Source organism: Polyodon spathula, chromosome 23, assembly GCF_017654505.1.
Source record: "Polyodon spathula isolate WHYD16114869_AA chromosome 23, ASM1765450v1, whole genome shotgun sequence".
In the NCBI taxonomy this organism is placed as follows: Eukaryota; Metazoa; Chordata; class Actinopteri; order Acipenseriformes; family Polyodontidae; genus Polyodon; species Polyodon spathula.
Window position 1 is genome coordinate 24,125,063 of NC_054556.1, and position 16,007 is coordinate 24,141,069.

A 16,007-nucleotide genomic window follows, 5' to 3' on the forward strand; every position below is an offset into this window, starting at 1 on the left:
ACTTTGGGCTAAACTCTGAGATTTATTGCCGGGTACCATAAATAATGGATTCATCATTCTTTCATGGACTAAGAATAGCCAGCCCATCACTGCAGCAAACAAGGTCTCAAGGAGAGCCACAAAACTGTAGTACAATACCTATTAATGGCTGGGCAAAAAAGTTCTGTCTTTCCTGTAAGACCTTGCATAAGGTCCTTGGCTTTTCTTTAGTCAGCGTTTTCCATGAAACTGTGTCCAAAAAAAAAAAAGCAATGTTCCATGAAAAATGTATAAACAATAATTTTTTTAAAAATCAAAAGATAAAGGAAAGGAGGGGATAGGAGTCTCATTTACACAGTGTCCTGGTTTTGTCAGAAGTGAAATTACTCGAGGGAAAGAATTTTCCCAAGGGCTACAAGTGCTTACGTGTTTGCAGTTTAATTTATGTTTTTTTTTACATACAGTATATCTAATACACTATCTAGTACAGATAATACAATGGCAAACCATTATAAAAACATAGGGGTTGATTATGTTACCAAGCTCAGGCTATTTAGACTTCAATGGCACCTTTCAATTATGTATATGTTTTTAATAAGGACTTATGGAATGGATAACAGTGTCCATTTCTGATTATTAAGACCATGTTTTTTTACTTGTTATTTGGTATTAGATGCAAACCTTGGCTGAATTTAATATAATAACAAAACTGGGTTAGTACATCAATTATAACATACCATCTAAAAACAAGGGAAAGAAATTAGCTTTATAGAGTCCCAGAGTATCTGAGCAGGTCACTACAGAATAAAACAGTTATAAATAACCCAGTCCTAGACACATCAAATACTCATAAATAATAACATTGTTCACAGGAGGAAGATTTCTGTTCATCAGACAAAGAGCTGCTTTACTACAAGAATGAAAAAATGCCCTAATAACTAGCTCCTCTGGGGAAGCAACAGTTTTTTAATAAAGAAATCAAATAACCAAGTCATATTCATAGCTCTTATTAACACAAGCAATCTTACCGGCAAGATGTCAAACTTACTGTGCATTACGCTTCACTGCTGGACAATATAACTGAATGGAAGCATAGCCTGTACCAGACAATGCTGCATTATGCATATAACTGAAAAATGTGAGGGTTTTTTTGTTGTTTTTTTTTTTTTTTCCCGGCAGCATTGTGCTGTGCCTATTCAATCTGGACGCGTCTTTCCAAGTTCAATTGTGCTACAGATTGTGCACAGCTGTTGCTGTAGTGTTTGCCAAAGCAGCTCTCTGAGGGCAACCCTGTGGCTGATGCATTTTACAAAAAGAACCTAAATCTTGGATGCAGAGTAAATGATGGGTGGAGGTCCAGTAGAACAGATAGACCACAATGTGTTGAAGTTTTAGTGGCTCCGGTCCAGTGTAATCTCTGCATGTGCTAATTCAACTAGCAATACTGTGAGGGCATGGGTGTGATCGTGATTAAACTGTCTTTCCATCCCCAGGAAAGAGAGTTTAGAACAAGGAATAAAAGGTTCCCAACATTTTCATAGAAGAACCAGAGTTATTATGCTAAATATTTAATTGCTAAATATTTTACACATTCTGCACTGAAGCAAAGAAAAGGCACAGTAATTAGTTGAGTTTACAGTCTGAAATTCCCAAAGAAATTACCGGCACTTGATTTTTAGAGAGATCATTAAAAAGCCTGTATAGGCATGCCGTGTCTTATTGATGAGACGCTATCAGTTATTGTGGATGTGGTACGTGATTGTGTTTGACAGCACATTGAAAAGAGAAGTGCTACTCAAGCACTCTGTGAATTGTGCTGGATTGTAATAAAATATCAACATACATCTCTATAAGTTGTCGCAGCCTAGCATAGAACTGGGTGGATCAAGTGTCCAGATCCTGAAAATCAAACGCCATTAGAAAGTTCTAAACGCATTACCTTGGTACGGTAACTAATAATACAGATAATCCTCCAGCAGGCCTGCTTTCAGACAAATGGATTTGAAGCAGCAGCACAATGCTGTACAGCAAATAGACTGGTTATTAGATTGTATATGGAGATACTGTGGCTATTAGGGGCTACAAAATCAGCAATTACCAGCTTTAAACTTTCCCCTTTAAGAGAAAATTAAAATAATAAAGCAATGATAATATTCACTGTATTGAGAAAAATATTTAAGTTATGTAGACTTTTGCACAGTAGTGTGTGTATATATATATATATATATATATATATATATATATATATATATATATATATATATATATATATATATATATATATATATATAGTAAATATGGACTGGAGAGGAGTGCTATAGTAAAATAATTGTTGACTCAAGGGAAGACTACTGTTACCGATAGGGGGCTATAATTTTTCACTATGGCTGAGTGTGCAGTACATATTTAATATATGAATCAGTCAAGACAATAAGTGAGGCAAGGTTGGATAGTAAATACAACTTTATATATTTTGTTGAAATATAGCCAATTCAACATACATAAATAAATAAATAACCTAAATAAATAATAGAAAATATTTTCAAAGTTTTTCTCCATCTGGTTTGCCGACTGCTGTATAATTCAGTTTATATCCTACCCATCATATTTGTTTTCATCGAGTTTTACTGTATGTACGTATTTCACTTTGGCAGTTCTTTTGCTGTTTTGGAGCTGTCCACAAATCTGTGTTCATCCTTTTTTTTCATACCTTTTGTGAAATTGTGTCTTAATGCTGTTGCCCACCAAAGTACCCTTCTGTTGTTTTCATGTGTTGAGAATCCTGAGAACTGCTCAAATGACAATGCTGAATTAACCCCCTAAAACTCTGTTGCCATTGGATACCCACAAACTAGTTTGAAAGGCATCAATATAAGTATAAAAGGAGGCAGACACTTCAGAGTCCCGCCCCGTTATTCTACAGATATTGTTTACAACAAAGCTAAGGAAACAGGCTGCTCTCTGGAAGGCCTCAGCTGGTAATTCAGATTTACATAGCTTCAAGCACTGCCAGATTTCCAAACATTTGTTTCTTTTTTTTTCTTGGCACCTGCCTAATGACTTTATTATACAACAGCAGCAGATGTCTTTTCCTGCGCCGGGCTCTCTTCTGGGCCAAACTTGTTTTTTTGTATCCTTTTTATCCAAAAGGAAAGAGAAACTGGAGAGTAATTTTTCCACTGGCAGACATTGGTGGGCAATCAGTTACCCAAGAGGAAAAATATGTTTTTACCAGCCTTCCTCCCATGTCGCCTGTGCACACATACAGAAAAAAAAACAAAAAAACATTCAAATTAATATTGAGCCGCATTGTTTCAGCATTGTACATGATGGAAAAAAGAGAGGGGGAGAGAAAGGTAGGGCATTCAGCAGCAGCAGATACTTTCTTTTCAAAGAGATGGAGTCGGTAGTTGAAAAGCAGTGGCATGGCATGAGTCTATGCTAGAGCAGACCATATTTAGACTTCAGCTAACCCTCACTACAGCTGCAGGTAAACTGGATTTTAAACAGGTGCATATGGTACATTATCATTAGCACTGCGCTGCCATGTCAGGACCACTGCGCAATATTTATGTGTTTCAAATCATATTAATGCAACTGCTGATAAAGTAATAATACCTTAGTCTGCTCTGAATTCTATTAAGATTTCTTGTTACTATATTGCCAATATAATGGTTTTCCTGTTGCATTTGTATTGGCCTGTAATATATACTGTGTGATATATATATATATATATATATATATATATATATATATATATATATATATATATATATATATATATATATATATATATATATATATATATATATATATATATATATATATATATATATATATATATATATATATATATATATATATATATATATATATATATATATATATATACACATACATATATATATATAGAGAGAGAGAATAATGATGGGCTTCAGTCACTGGCACTGGAACAATTTTTAAAGTGGGGGTGCTGAAAGCCATTGAATGTAACTGTAACCCCTGTATATGATGGAAGCCATGCAAAGCCAGGGGGTGCTACTGCACCCCCAGCACCCCTAGTTCCAGCGCCCTTGGATTCAGTGAGTTACAGGAAAATAATTCCATCTGGGTTTAGGTGATGTCATAAACTATGAGACCGTTCTTAAAATAACTGCAATAGAGACAGCGATAGCTAAGCCTCTTAGTTAAAGGATTCATTATCTTAAGGCGCTAACAAGGACAGGCTTCATTAATGCCCAGGCACAGGTTTGACTTTGGCATCGCCAACAGCCATTGGACTGTGTGATGAACAAACAGAACCTGCTTCCCTGTAGATATGAAGTCCCCAGGGATGCATTTCATACCAGCAAATGAGCAGGATGCAACTGGAATGCCAGGGTGTTAGATTCAGCCTTGCAAATAGGACTGAGCCTCGTGTTGAAAGGATTAAAGCAGAACTCTGTGTAACCATGGATACATGTCATTTACAGGTTTTTTAGTTTTTCAGGTTTTTTTTTTTATCTCTCTTCTGTTTTTAACTGTTCCTCGGAGAGGACCGAGGGATGTATTTACATATTTGGTAACATCTGTGGAGTGTCTTTTCTGAACTAATTTTAGAAATAATTCTGTTTTGCGGAAATATTTTACAATCCGACAAAAGATAACATTCAGCTAAAGTTTAAAGTACATTTACTTAAAAAGTACACAATTAAATCAGGGCACAAGGTTTCCTGGCTAGCTATCATCTTGTATGGAGAAAGTCTGTTTTTGTATTTTAGGGACAGTTGACAGAGCTGGGTCAGAGAAAGTAATCATTCCCTTAGCTTACAGAAATGGATCTGAATCAGTTAATAAGGCAAAAGGCACATGCACAATTTTGAATCCCTTATCTTGTTTTCTGAATGCCAGGATTGTTTAATAAGCCTGAAACGTTTGTATTGACTGTGCCTTTTTGCCCAAATAAAATATATTGAGGATTGATGGTGTCTCACATCTATCTAGTATTGAAATGTATCCTAATAAAGTTTGCCTATACTGTATCAAAAAACAATAGTTTGGGAAAGAAAAGGTTTTTTTTTCACAGCAGTAGAAACAGACTGCAAAATGTGAATGTATAGTATAGAGAAGCCCTCCTTATTAAAATAATAATAGAAATTTAAGTAGGGACTGTAGATAGAGGTTAGGGTTAGGGTTAGGGTTAGAGGTGTGCAGAAAACTTAAAAGTAGACTTAAGAAGATGGATGCAAATACAGCATTCTGACAACTGGTGGCACTGTATGCTATGTAAATATTTAATTCATAAAACAGCAATTAAAACAGCTAACCACCGGGTGGCACTGTACACTACACAAAAATCTCATGAGATGTAAAGGTAAATGAAGACTAAAGGGAATGTGAATTTAGCAAATATCTATCTAGATAGATAGATAGATAGATAGATAGATAGATAGATAGATAGATAGATATTTTTAGACAGGTAGATATTGTATCACTTTAATGAATCCCAGTATGCTGATGAATCCCAGCAATACATCTCTTAAAGTAGACTTGTCCATTTCCTCTAAGAATGAGTGCTTGGTGAATGCAGCTGGAGTGGATTGTGTTAGTGTGCGTCTCCTCAGGGCTGCTCCCTGTCACTCCTCACCTTAACGAGCGCTTCATGAAAATTGTATGTCATTTGAAAGAGATCATATGAAAAGCTGCAATGCCAGGAAACTCTCTTTTTCGATATCTCCAAGTTTTTTTTGTGTTGTTTCTGCTTCTGCTGCCAGCTCCCTGAGGTGCTGAACTATGTCATGAGGAACACTCGCTATCTGGCTTCCACTGTCTCTCAATGATTTCTACAGAAGGAGCCTTTTAAAATAATATTCTCATCCGTTTGTGTGTGCAGCTACACCATTCTTTCTCTTTTCAATTAAAAAAATATTTAACAATATGTGTGCCAAAGAAAAGAATTGTTACTACAGTGAGAATAGTTTTAATTCATAAAGTTTGCCATGTTTTTTTTGTTTTTTTTTAACAACATTCTGCTATGGTATAAATAATAATAATAATAATAATAATAATAATAATAATAATAATAATAATAATAATAATAATAATAATAATAATAATAATAATAAAATATGGTATGGTTTAATTATTAGTTGTTTTCCCAGCTTACTCAGATTTCAAAATTGTTGCATAACAACATTAAAGACCAATACTAGTGATTATCCACAAGGACAAGTGTGGAGATTATCCGCAGTCATCCCTTATGTAGAACATCAAGAGGCCGTGTCATAACCCATGCAATGAATTGAGTCACGTCGGCTCGAGATGGAATCCAGATGGTAGCGTACATTCACACAGACTCACACAGTTCTCTTTGCATTGTATATCTATTGGACACATTTCCATACAAGGCACTAAAATGACTGAATGATTTAATAAAGTTTTCTGGTGCTGAAAGAGTTAAAAAGGAATTGTGTTATCCATATTATTTTATTATTACTGTAATCTGTTTTCACTGTGTGTGTGTGTATATATATATATATATATATATATATATATATATATATATATATATATATATATATTCATTGTACGAGTGACCTTTTTGAATGTCAGTTCAGCAGGTTGGCTGTTTAGATAATGGGGTTTGTTTTCGTTTTATGCAGCTGTTGAACTGTGGTACCAGATGTTCAGTCTGACATGACAGAACTATCCCCATACCAGCTGAGCTTTTGTTGGCTAGGAGAAAGATGTATTTCTTCCTCTCAGCTCCAAGTGTGTTTAAAGATCGCCCCTTCCTTACACTTAATGTTTGTCCTCTCAAGGACCTTGGCTGTTCTTTTCTTTGTAAACAAATGTTATTACAACTATGGGTCCTCTGCTTTAAAGGGAAGAAATTGAATTGGAGCCACTGAGGGGCTTGCTTCTCCTTTTGAAGGTCAGCCGAGAGGCCTCTTCAATATCCCAAGTATTAAACTTTATCGTAACTGACTGCATCTGTCTCATTTTTTAAGGTAAACCTGGCCTCACAGGAGAGCTAAAGCCTTGGAAGCACAAAATCAACTCCCTGACAAAATGAAGCAATTCAGAATCCACAAAGAGGAGGAACAGATTTTCAGTAGAGGGCACTGCCATTGTGTTGCTTACCTTGTAATCTAGACTGCTTGAAAGAATTGACCTTCCATTGGATAATGCTAACCGGGGGGCTTGCAGTGTTTAGACCCCCTCAGTCCTCACACTGCAGGTGGTGTACTAGTGTATACTTGTTAGGGTTCAATTGTAGGGATACAGCAGTTGGGTCCAGCTTCAAAATCCTGTTTAATTACAATTGTAGCTGTGTTTTAATGTTCCTGAGGTAAATTATGGCTACAGAGAGCGTGGGGCAAGCTAGCCCTCTTGATGAATATTTTGTTCTAGAATATATTGTTAACCAAAGAGACCAGTCTGTGTCATTTGAATTTGAATGACTTTTGTGGGTAAATTCAATGAAAACCAGCAAGTTTTCTCTCTTCCCGTGACAGTCTAAAACAAAGTTGATGAATGCAGACCCAGCAACAAAAGTAACAGGTACGACAAGGACGCTAAATAAAACCCCTCGTGATTTCGACTCTGAATCTGGTGTGTTTGCCCTGGAGTCGGCAGTGTGTTTAATTAGATCTGGTTACATCGTTCAGAGGTCAAGGAAAAACCCGAGCTTCGAGATTTTTAAAGACATACTGTGACATCCTGCTGCATGCCGTTGAAATAAATGACACAGAATATGTTTAAATACATTATAATAATACAGATCATACAGTACATAGACAAATACATTTATTCAGTGTTGTTATATTCCGTTACCTGTACACATCAACATTCACACACTCTCCCCTCCTCCTCCTGTATTAAACTGAACTTCAGACGTTTCTGTCATTTTATTTTTCATTTCTTTCTTGTTTCCTTGCATTTCCCGTACTGTCAGCTGTGTTTACAAAGCTATTTGCTGTCTTTGGATTGAAGTATGTTTTTCTGTACCTTTGTGGTTTGTATCAGTCTTGTTATTCAGACCAGATTTCCATTAGGAGATCCACCATATATATATATATTATATATATATAATATATTATATATATATATATATATATATATATATATATATATAGATTTAATGCGCATAAAAGACTTAGTTTTTTCTTTTTTTTTTTTGTGGTTCAATTACAATATTCAGCAACAAGGGACACAATCATGTTATGTAAAAAAACACAACTGAATTTCTCAACCCCCTCAGACCTCTAAGGAGTTCTAGAGGAAACAAATACGGACATATTTCCATAGAAGACACTGAAATGATTGACTTATTTATTGCAGCGTTGTCTTTTTGTAAAGTGCATTTGTGCTGAAAGAGTTAAGAAGGAAGTTCTGTTATCCCTAATATTGTATTATCACTTTAATCTGTTTTCACTATCCTTGAGATCAGTCTGGTGGAGAGAGAAGCTTAGTTCAGTCTAATTATCCAGTAAACAAGAGCCATCGTGCACCACAGTTTTAATATTTATTATTGCAATATACAAGATACCAGAGACCCTGTTAATTACACAAGCATCATTTATAAATAAATTTTAGAGCAAGTTGCAAACGTGTATGTTTTTTGAAAACCGCAAACCTTTAAATATCTGAATACAATATAAGATTAAGGGGTTTTCATTTGTGTATTGTGCAAGCCTGGGCAGCATTTTATTGTATCTGTATTTATTTATTTTTTTGTACTTCCACACGTCTTAATTACAACCTGTAAGTGACTCACGGTTGAAACAATGTCATTAAGTTAGATACCTTTACATTTGAATACTGTAAACCTAGTTTACTTCAGGGACCTATTGAGGTAGTACATATTGAACGCTGATGTGCCCGGAGGGCTTGCTGTGAGATGGATTTATATAGAACTGCTTTTTTAAAAGCAAAGTTAGCTTTTTAAAACACATGCATCGGCTTGTGTGTCCTAGATGTGGCATGGTTGATATTTCAGGGCTGTCTGCCTAAAAACAGTTTAGAGAAAATGGGATTATTTTGTTTTCCACGTAGGTGATCAAATAACATTTAAGGCGTTTTTATTGTTCATTTAAATTCAATTTCAATATATTTTATTTATATAGCGCCTAGCACCATACTACATTATCTCAAAGTGATTTTATATGTCTGTTAAAACAGAAAGAAGTATGCAACATCAAGAAGTAGAAATAATAATAATAAATAATATAGTCATAATAATAAGAATCGGGTATCGATTTCAAATTTAACCATTTAACCTGTCGCATTGTAACACTCTGCCCCTAGTGGCTGTAAGAAATAATACATTTGTTCTTTGTGTTATTTCATTCTGAAATATTTCTCACATCCACCAACAGGGGGTGCTGGGGGGGGGGGGGGGGTTGATGGGTACACTGGTTTTCCAATTGTTCCATCCACTTCAAGTTATTGTGTAAGAAGCCAGGCTGATAATGCTGGCAGAAAGAATTACTGCAGACAATAATGTATTTACAGTGTGCGTCAATAGGTGATCTTAGTTTAGGGGTATGAAGTTGCATAGCCTCAAAATTGCGGTGCTAAATAACACCGACACACCAGTTTCGTCCTGTCCATAGCTGCACACCCTGAGAAAAAAAGAAAACGTGTTGCGCTGCCAAGAACAGATCATTTTAAATTACACTTTATCAATCAAAGAAATAGCTTTCCTACGGCAGAAATCTATTTCACCACCAAAGGTTCATTAAATCCACATTTGCAGTACAGATCCGCAGCCGTGTCAGCGCGAAACCCATTAATCACTTAAACACTCAATTATGCATGCATTAATCTGCAAGTGCACGTCCGATTAAGTGCCGGGATAGCAATTTGCATGTTAATCTTTCTGCTAGGGGTTGTTGGAGAGGATTCATCAGAAGCTATTGACTGGTGCAGCAGTCTATTTCCTTTCTGTTCAGATGTGAAGTTCTTCATTTAGCAGTCCATAGTTTTGTTTGTTTGTTTGTTTTATGTTTATTTGTGCATAAACATTTAAACAATCATTTACCACAGTTTCCGAAAACTGACATTAAAAAGTGTAAAAACACATTGATTAACCAATAAAGACTACTCTGGTGCACTTTCTGTGCGATTTGGTTTATGAAGCCAAGGCGTTAAAAAAAAACTTTTTTATACATTATATGTAATGTGTCAATACAATATCCGCTAGCTCCACTAGCCTTGCTTGCTATCCCATACAGTCAAGAAGCCCCCCCCCCCGTGATGGAAATAGATATGTGTGTGTGTGTGTGTGTGTGTGAATAGGCAGATATTAAACTAGTACATTGAAAACAGCAAACCTCAAGATTGGGGTACATCAGCCCTCTGAGATTAGATAGGAATTAAAGCGTCGGCGAGAGAGAGAGAGAGAGAGAGAGACAGAGAGAGAGAGAGAGAGAGAGAGAGAGAGAGAGCAGCAGCAGCAGCAGGCTGGAGAGACTGACTCTCTTCTTCACTCTGCACGCTGCTGCCTGGATCGCGCAGCACGCAATGGACCCGTAGCTTCTCTAGCTATTAGTGGGATGCCCAGAAATGGAAATGTTGAGTGAAATACTGCTGTTGCTCCAATTGAGGTAAGAAGTTTAATGTTTCAAGTGAAGTCTCTGCTGGGTTAGAGGAGTGCTTCTCTTCTCTTTTTCACACAGAGCGCCTCCGCTACAGTAAAGGCTTGTTTCCGCTTGGTTTAAGAATGACATGCTTAGCTTTCCCTTTTAAAACGGGACAGTACTTTCAATATGCTTGTTTCGGTGCTGCACGGTATATGGAACAATATGATTTACTGGGAGGATTATTAGATCTATTTTATAAGTGTATAGAGATTTTGAGTTCTGAGGTACACGGTCCCTCCAAGTACACAGGAATGTTTAATCCTCTTCGTTTTTAAATGAACTCTAAAGCATTAGGGCAGTGGAACTGTGCTAGGGTGCTAGCTCTGAAGGCTCAGGTGTTACGGTTGATGGTGTGGTTTATATATCGTCCACAGATATACAGCTCGGCGTTTTCTAAAGCGTTGACATTGGACCTCATCACAAAAAGTGAGAAAAGGGCTAAATGTATTGTGATAATAATGTAAATGTGAATGTCTAAACCCAACATTAGGTAATGTTTTATATTAAACGGGCTCGAATTACCAGCAATTACCATTATTATAAGATATTACTTAAAGTAGAATTTCATTGTATTACCCATAATCCTAGCCCCAATCTAACCTTATGTTACGTTTTTTTTTTCCCCAGTTCTCATTAATTACACTGTAATTACCGGTAATTGTTGTCAGGTTACAATAAAGCTCAACCAGCATTCTTAATTGACCATTTTCCCCCCATGCATGTAAAGAAAGGGGAATAGTTGTACTCTGATGAAGAGAAATAGTTTTGTTGCTCCAAGGGTTTGTTGAAAAAGATGTGAATGCACACTTGTACTAAGGCAAGTGTTTTTTATGCTGTTGGTACAGAATCATACAGACTCTCCATTCGGTGTAAAGCGAGTTTTGACGTAATTGTACCAGACATGAACAGTTAATGCTTGGACAATTCCTCATTGCTGGCTATTGTGCTGGAAGATTTATTTATGTATTTATTTTTAATATAACTATAAATATAGTTACACAGCTATATTGAGTACCCATGGTAAGCAAATGTGTACATTTTACTAAAGCAAACAGCTAGAGACTGGAAGACAAAAAATAACAAGCTACCACAAGAGCCAATTCTAGTAAATAAAGAAATAGTGCATTTACTAATATTGTGAAAATTTTAAATAAATTGAACGACACTATTTTTTCCACCCAGGGCTAGATATGGTACAGTAATAATAACTGCTAAAAAATGTTTTTGTTTTTTTTTAATATGAAGACAATAAAGTTGACAGCTCTGGGGGGAGGTATTTCAATACAATATTTAATTGGTTTTATATTCCATTTTAAATGTTGTGAGTACAGTACGTGTCGTTTTGAATTTCTGATTTTTCTTCTTTATGTTATTACTGGCAGGTTTATATCAGGCGTTAATATTTTATGGAATTCCGTATGGACGTCTTTTATATAAAGAAAACATGCAGCAAGACACCAGTCCCTAGATTTTAGCGGGATCTGTCCTGCTGTCCTACACATGAGGCAACACAATGGAAACATTTAGCTAATCGTTATCAAATTGGCAAGCAGATATCCAAGAAAGAGTGTGCATGCTTTTTGAGAGCTGAATCCAAATGCAGATTTATCAGGCGGTACAATAGCAGAGCATTGCAGCACAGCGTGTGGATGTTAGTGGCTTTAGCTCCTCCACTGCTTTATCAATAGTGTAGAGCAAAGCTTTGAAAACCACTTGTGTGAAGCTATCAAGGGATGTCAATCAAGTTCTTAATGTACTGCTGAGCACAGCTGGGAAATGGGCAGCCTTCAAACCCATTCAATTCATTGGGATTTTTTTTTTTTTTTTTTTTTTTTTTTTTTAGTGAAATGTAAATGAGCGCGCAGAATGAATGTGGATATAATATTTATTTTGTTTTTATGAATGCGTTATTACAGTGGCTCACTGAGTTGCCACAGTTGTCTTGAGTATAATCCTGTGACTTTTTATATTTTTCCTGTCCTGTCCTTTCCTGTCCTGTTCTTCAGGTCAGCATTGGTGTGCACTCGCATGTCTGAGTAGACTTGATGGAAGTCCATGCCATTGCCCCTTAGTGTTTACAACCAGTACTGTACATTCACAAAACCCTTAAACACAGTGTCCATGTGCACAGAGTGCTCCTGGGTGTGGAACTGTACTGTAGTTAAATTGCAGTCAGCTGTCTGTACCAACCTACTGCAGCTTATGTGCAATTTATTTAATACGGGGGTGGCAGTATTAGTGCCATTACAGACAGTAGTGCCACTAGTAGTGTATTAGATTTTGACAGTGCTTTCACTTGGCTATAGGACTCACACTGACAATAATTTGAGGTGTATTTATTCATTTTTATTGTCTTCACCGCGCTCAAAGGGAAGCCTTCTTGAACAGAACTGCTTCCCGTTTCATTTTTAATTGTCATGTAGTCTTTATCATGTAAGGCTACACGTTCTGTAAGAAGAACAGAGATGAAAAGCAACAGCTTTCACGCCACAAGTCTTTGACGTTGGGCCAGATGGGTTAATTGCTAAATTCTACAATAAAGGCTCAATCATTTTGCAGGCATATGTTTGTTTTATACATCGTGTAAGGCATTGGCAAGCCCTGAAAGTGAATTATACAAAAAATAAGTGGTTGGTTACTGGGGTTTGCTTTGCTAAGTAGATGTAAAACGCTAACATTAGTGTCTTTAAGTGTTTAATGAGCTCTGATAAGCTTGCCCAGTATTTTTAGCCCTGCTTCTGTTCTTTTGTAAACGTTCACAGCAGGGGTCCCCTCTGACACTCACTAGTAGCTTTATATACTGTAGATTATGCAGAATTATTCAATTAACAGAACTGTTTTGTCAAACTAAACCACTTTGTACAAAAACAAACATGTCAGCACCATTCATCCCCCGCTACGACTGCAAATTCAAAATTAGAGCCCTCAGTTGCATGAAAAAGCAGATCAGCACGACTTATATCCACTGTGAGAAGGTAGGTTTGCCGTGCCCCCAGATTCTTATACTCTCAGTAGCTACCAAAGTATGTCCAGTTGTATTGCAGTTAATAAGCTCTTTTGTAAATGTGTGTAACAAATGTGACGGGCAATTCTCTAGATTTACATGTATGTACAATAAGGGTAACAAATGGTCTGCCTTAAAGATACGAAGCTAAGCTGGAGTGTGTGTATTGCATGTGTACCTGCACCTATAGAACACTTACACTGCAGCGTCACAATGAGAAACTTGTATTGAATTTGTCACCAGGAGAATGGAATTCAACGTAAGGGTCCTTTTCTAAAGGTCCAGAGACTAAATGCAATTCAAAGCCCTTGATACAAAGTAAATCAACTTTTATATTCCCTACTCCTTCAAACTCAGTGGAAGCCCTGTTCACCAGTTCTGGAAGAGCCCTCTCCAGAGTGGGGTTTGAGTTTGATCAGTGAAGCGGGATGGTGGGATATTGGGACACATCTGGGTTTCTCGGATGTGGGGCTGGGATGATTGCAAGACTGACTTTCCCAAGTCTGTTACTGATAGTATATATTTAACTCTGTGAAAACGCAGGTGCGACATTGGTGGCACAGTGCCTGAGGGGGATTAGATACAGTGCAGATCTTCAATAAGAGTTATTCACTGTTTGCAATACTGATGGGTTCCTACACAGATCTGTATCTCCTCAACTGTCCTCAACTGTATAAAAGGGTGTGAAACACTAGCCCTAACAAGACATGTGGAGTACATCTAAAATAACAACCCCATATTGAAAGGGTTAGCATTTTCCTTCTCCTCTCCATTCATTTATTTCTCAGCTTTGAGCTGCTAATCCCAGTAAAACACAGCACTCACGGTCCATCTCAGAAGCCACCCATGTGTGTATTTACAAATAATTATTAGGTGCACGAGTGAAAGTGATACTTTGCTAATGCATTATTAATGGGTGTACATTAAATGGATTATTAGTGTGAACAATGCAGTGTTCAGTGGGCATAAAATGTTTGGACAAGCCTTTATCCATTTTAGGGTTATGCAGAAAACGTGGGCTTGCCATTTCCCTTTTGAGATCTTTTTTCTAAAAGGAAATAATGTACATATTATTTTTATTTTTTTTCTTATTATTATTATTATTATTATTATTATTATTATTATTATTATTATTATTATTATTATGTGCAATTATTATTACATTAAAAGGTAAACAATAATACAATATCTGAATTATAAAAGGCTTTTTATAAAAGTTTTTTTTTTTCAGTATACATCCTACAATATGCTGTATCATTTAAATATTTTGCTGCACACTTTCACTGGAACTAAGTTTTTAAAATACATTTAATTAGCGATTACTGGTAATGTTGGCCACACGTTGCTGGGCAACTGTGGGATAATAATACAGAGCAGATATTGGCGTTTCAGGTGTCTTCCAGCATGTCTTCAGGTGTTAATCTAAAATGCTGGTGTATTCCCCTTGGTTTTGTTAGCCAGCTTATGAATTACTGAAGCAAAGCCAGATAACATGTCAGTCTTAATACCTGCCAATAAAAAAAATAAAATAACTGATGAGGACGGAAATATCCAATCTTTACAAGAATTGATGAGGGATTGGAAATGTGACAGACAAACTTGATAGAATTGAAGGCATGCATGGAAGGCGATATCTGTTTGTAATTTTGTGCCCACCAGAGCTACAGAAATAGGACGTTTTGTACAGTCTGTTCAATGGTACATGGATGGCTAACTTCTCATTTCAAATAAAAAAATAGGGCTGAAAGGTCATTGATGGGGCTTAAGTGGTGTAGTGGTTTAATGCGATAACCTTTAACCCCTGTACGCTTGCTGAAAAAGAGGATTCACATATAGTGTAGGATAGATGTTTCAGTAGTAGGGCCAACACATGCACAATATAATTGTAAACACATCAGTGTCTTGCAATTTAGAAATTTAGGACACACTTTTACAAGGACAAAAAATGACACTTTATGTGTAAATTTGGTATACATGGTGTGAACATTATATTCAAAGAATTTTTGTTTCATCAGTACCATTTCTCGCTCAGTTTTAAAATTCACAAATGTCAGAAAAAGCTGAGACTATAATATATATTTTCTTCATTATTTTTATTTTCTTGCCAGGATAACATCAGAAAGCGGAGAAAGGGAATCTCTTGAGTTGCACCTGAGGAAGTGAGTCGAGCTCTTTGCAAGATGGCAGCATTGAGGCTGTCTTCAGTGCTGCTCCTTGTGCTGGGGGTCCTGTCTCTCAGCGACGGCTCGGTGCTCCTCTCAAACCAGCGTCAGAAAAGCCGGGCCCAGCGAGACCGCAGAAACATCCGTCCCAACATCATCCTCGTCCTCACTGATGACCAGGACACTGAACTGGGTGAGTTCTATGCAAGGCTCAAGAGACACATACAAACTCTATTT

The 16,007-nt window shown here is 36.6% G+C and overlaps 1 protein-coding gene across 5 annotated transcripts in view; it reads left to right on the forward strand.

Moving 5' to 3' along the window:
• The window catches only part of LOC121298021 (extracellular sulfatase Sulf-2-like), an 89,173-nt gene that overhangs the window by 45,188 nt on the left and 27,978 nt on the right, over positions 1–16,007 (forward strand). For 4 of the 5 annotated variants that reach the window (XM_041224732.1, XM_041224730.1, XM_041224734.1 and 1 more), the window contains one exon: positions 15,717–15,963. In XM_041224732.1, the coding sequence (XP_041080666.1) occupies positions 15,789–15,963 (175 nt within the window). In that variant the 5' untranslated portion in view covers positions 15,717–15,788. Of the gene's footprint in view, positions 1–10,402; positions 10,569–15,716; positions 15,964–16,007 lie in introns of those variants that run through there. The other variant, XM_041224731.1, reaches the window with a different exon arrangement.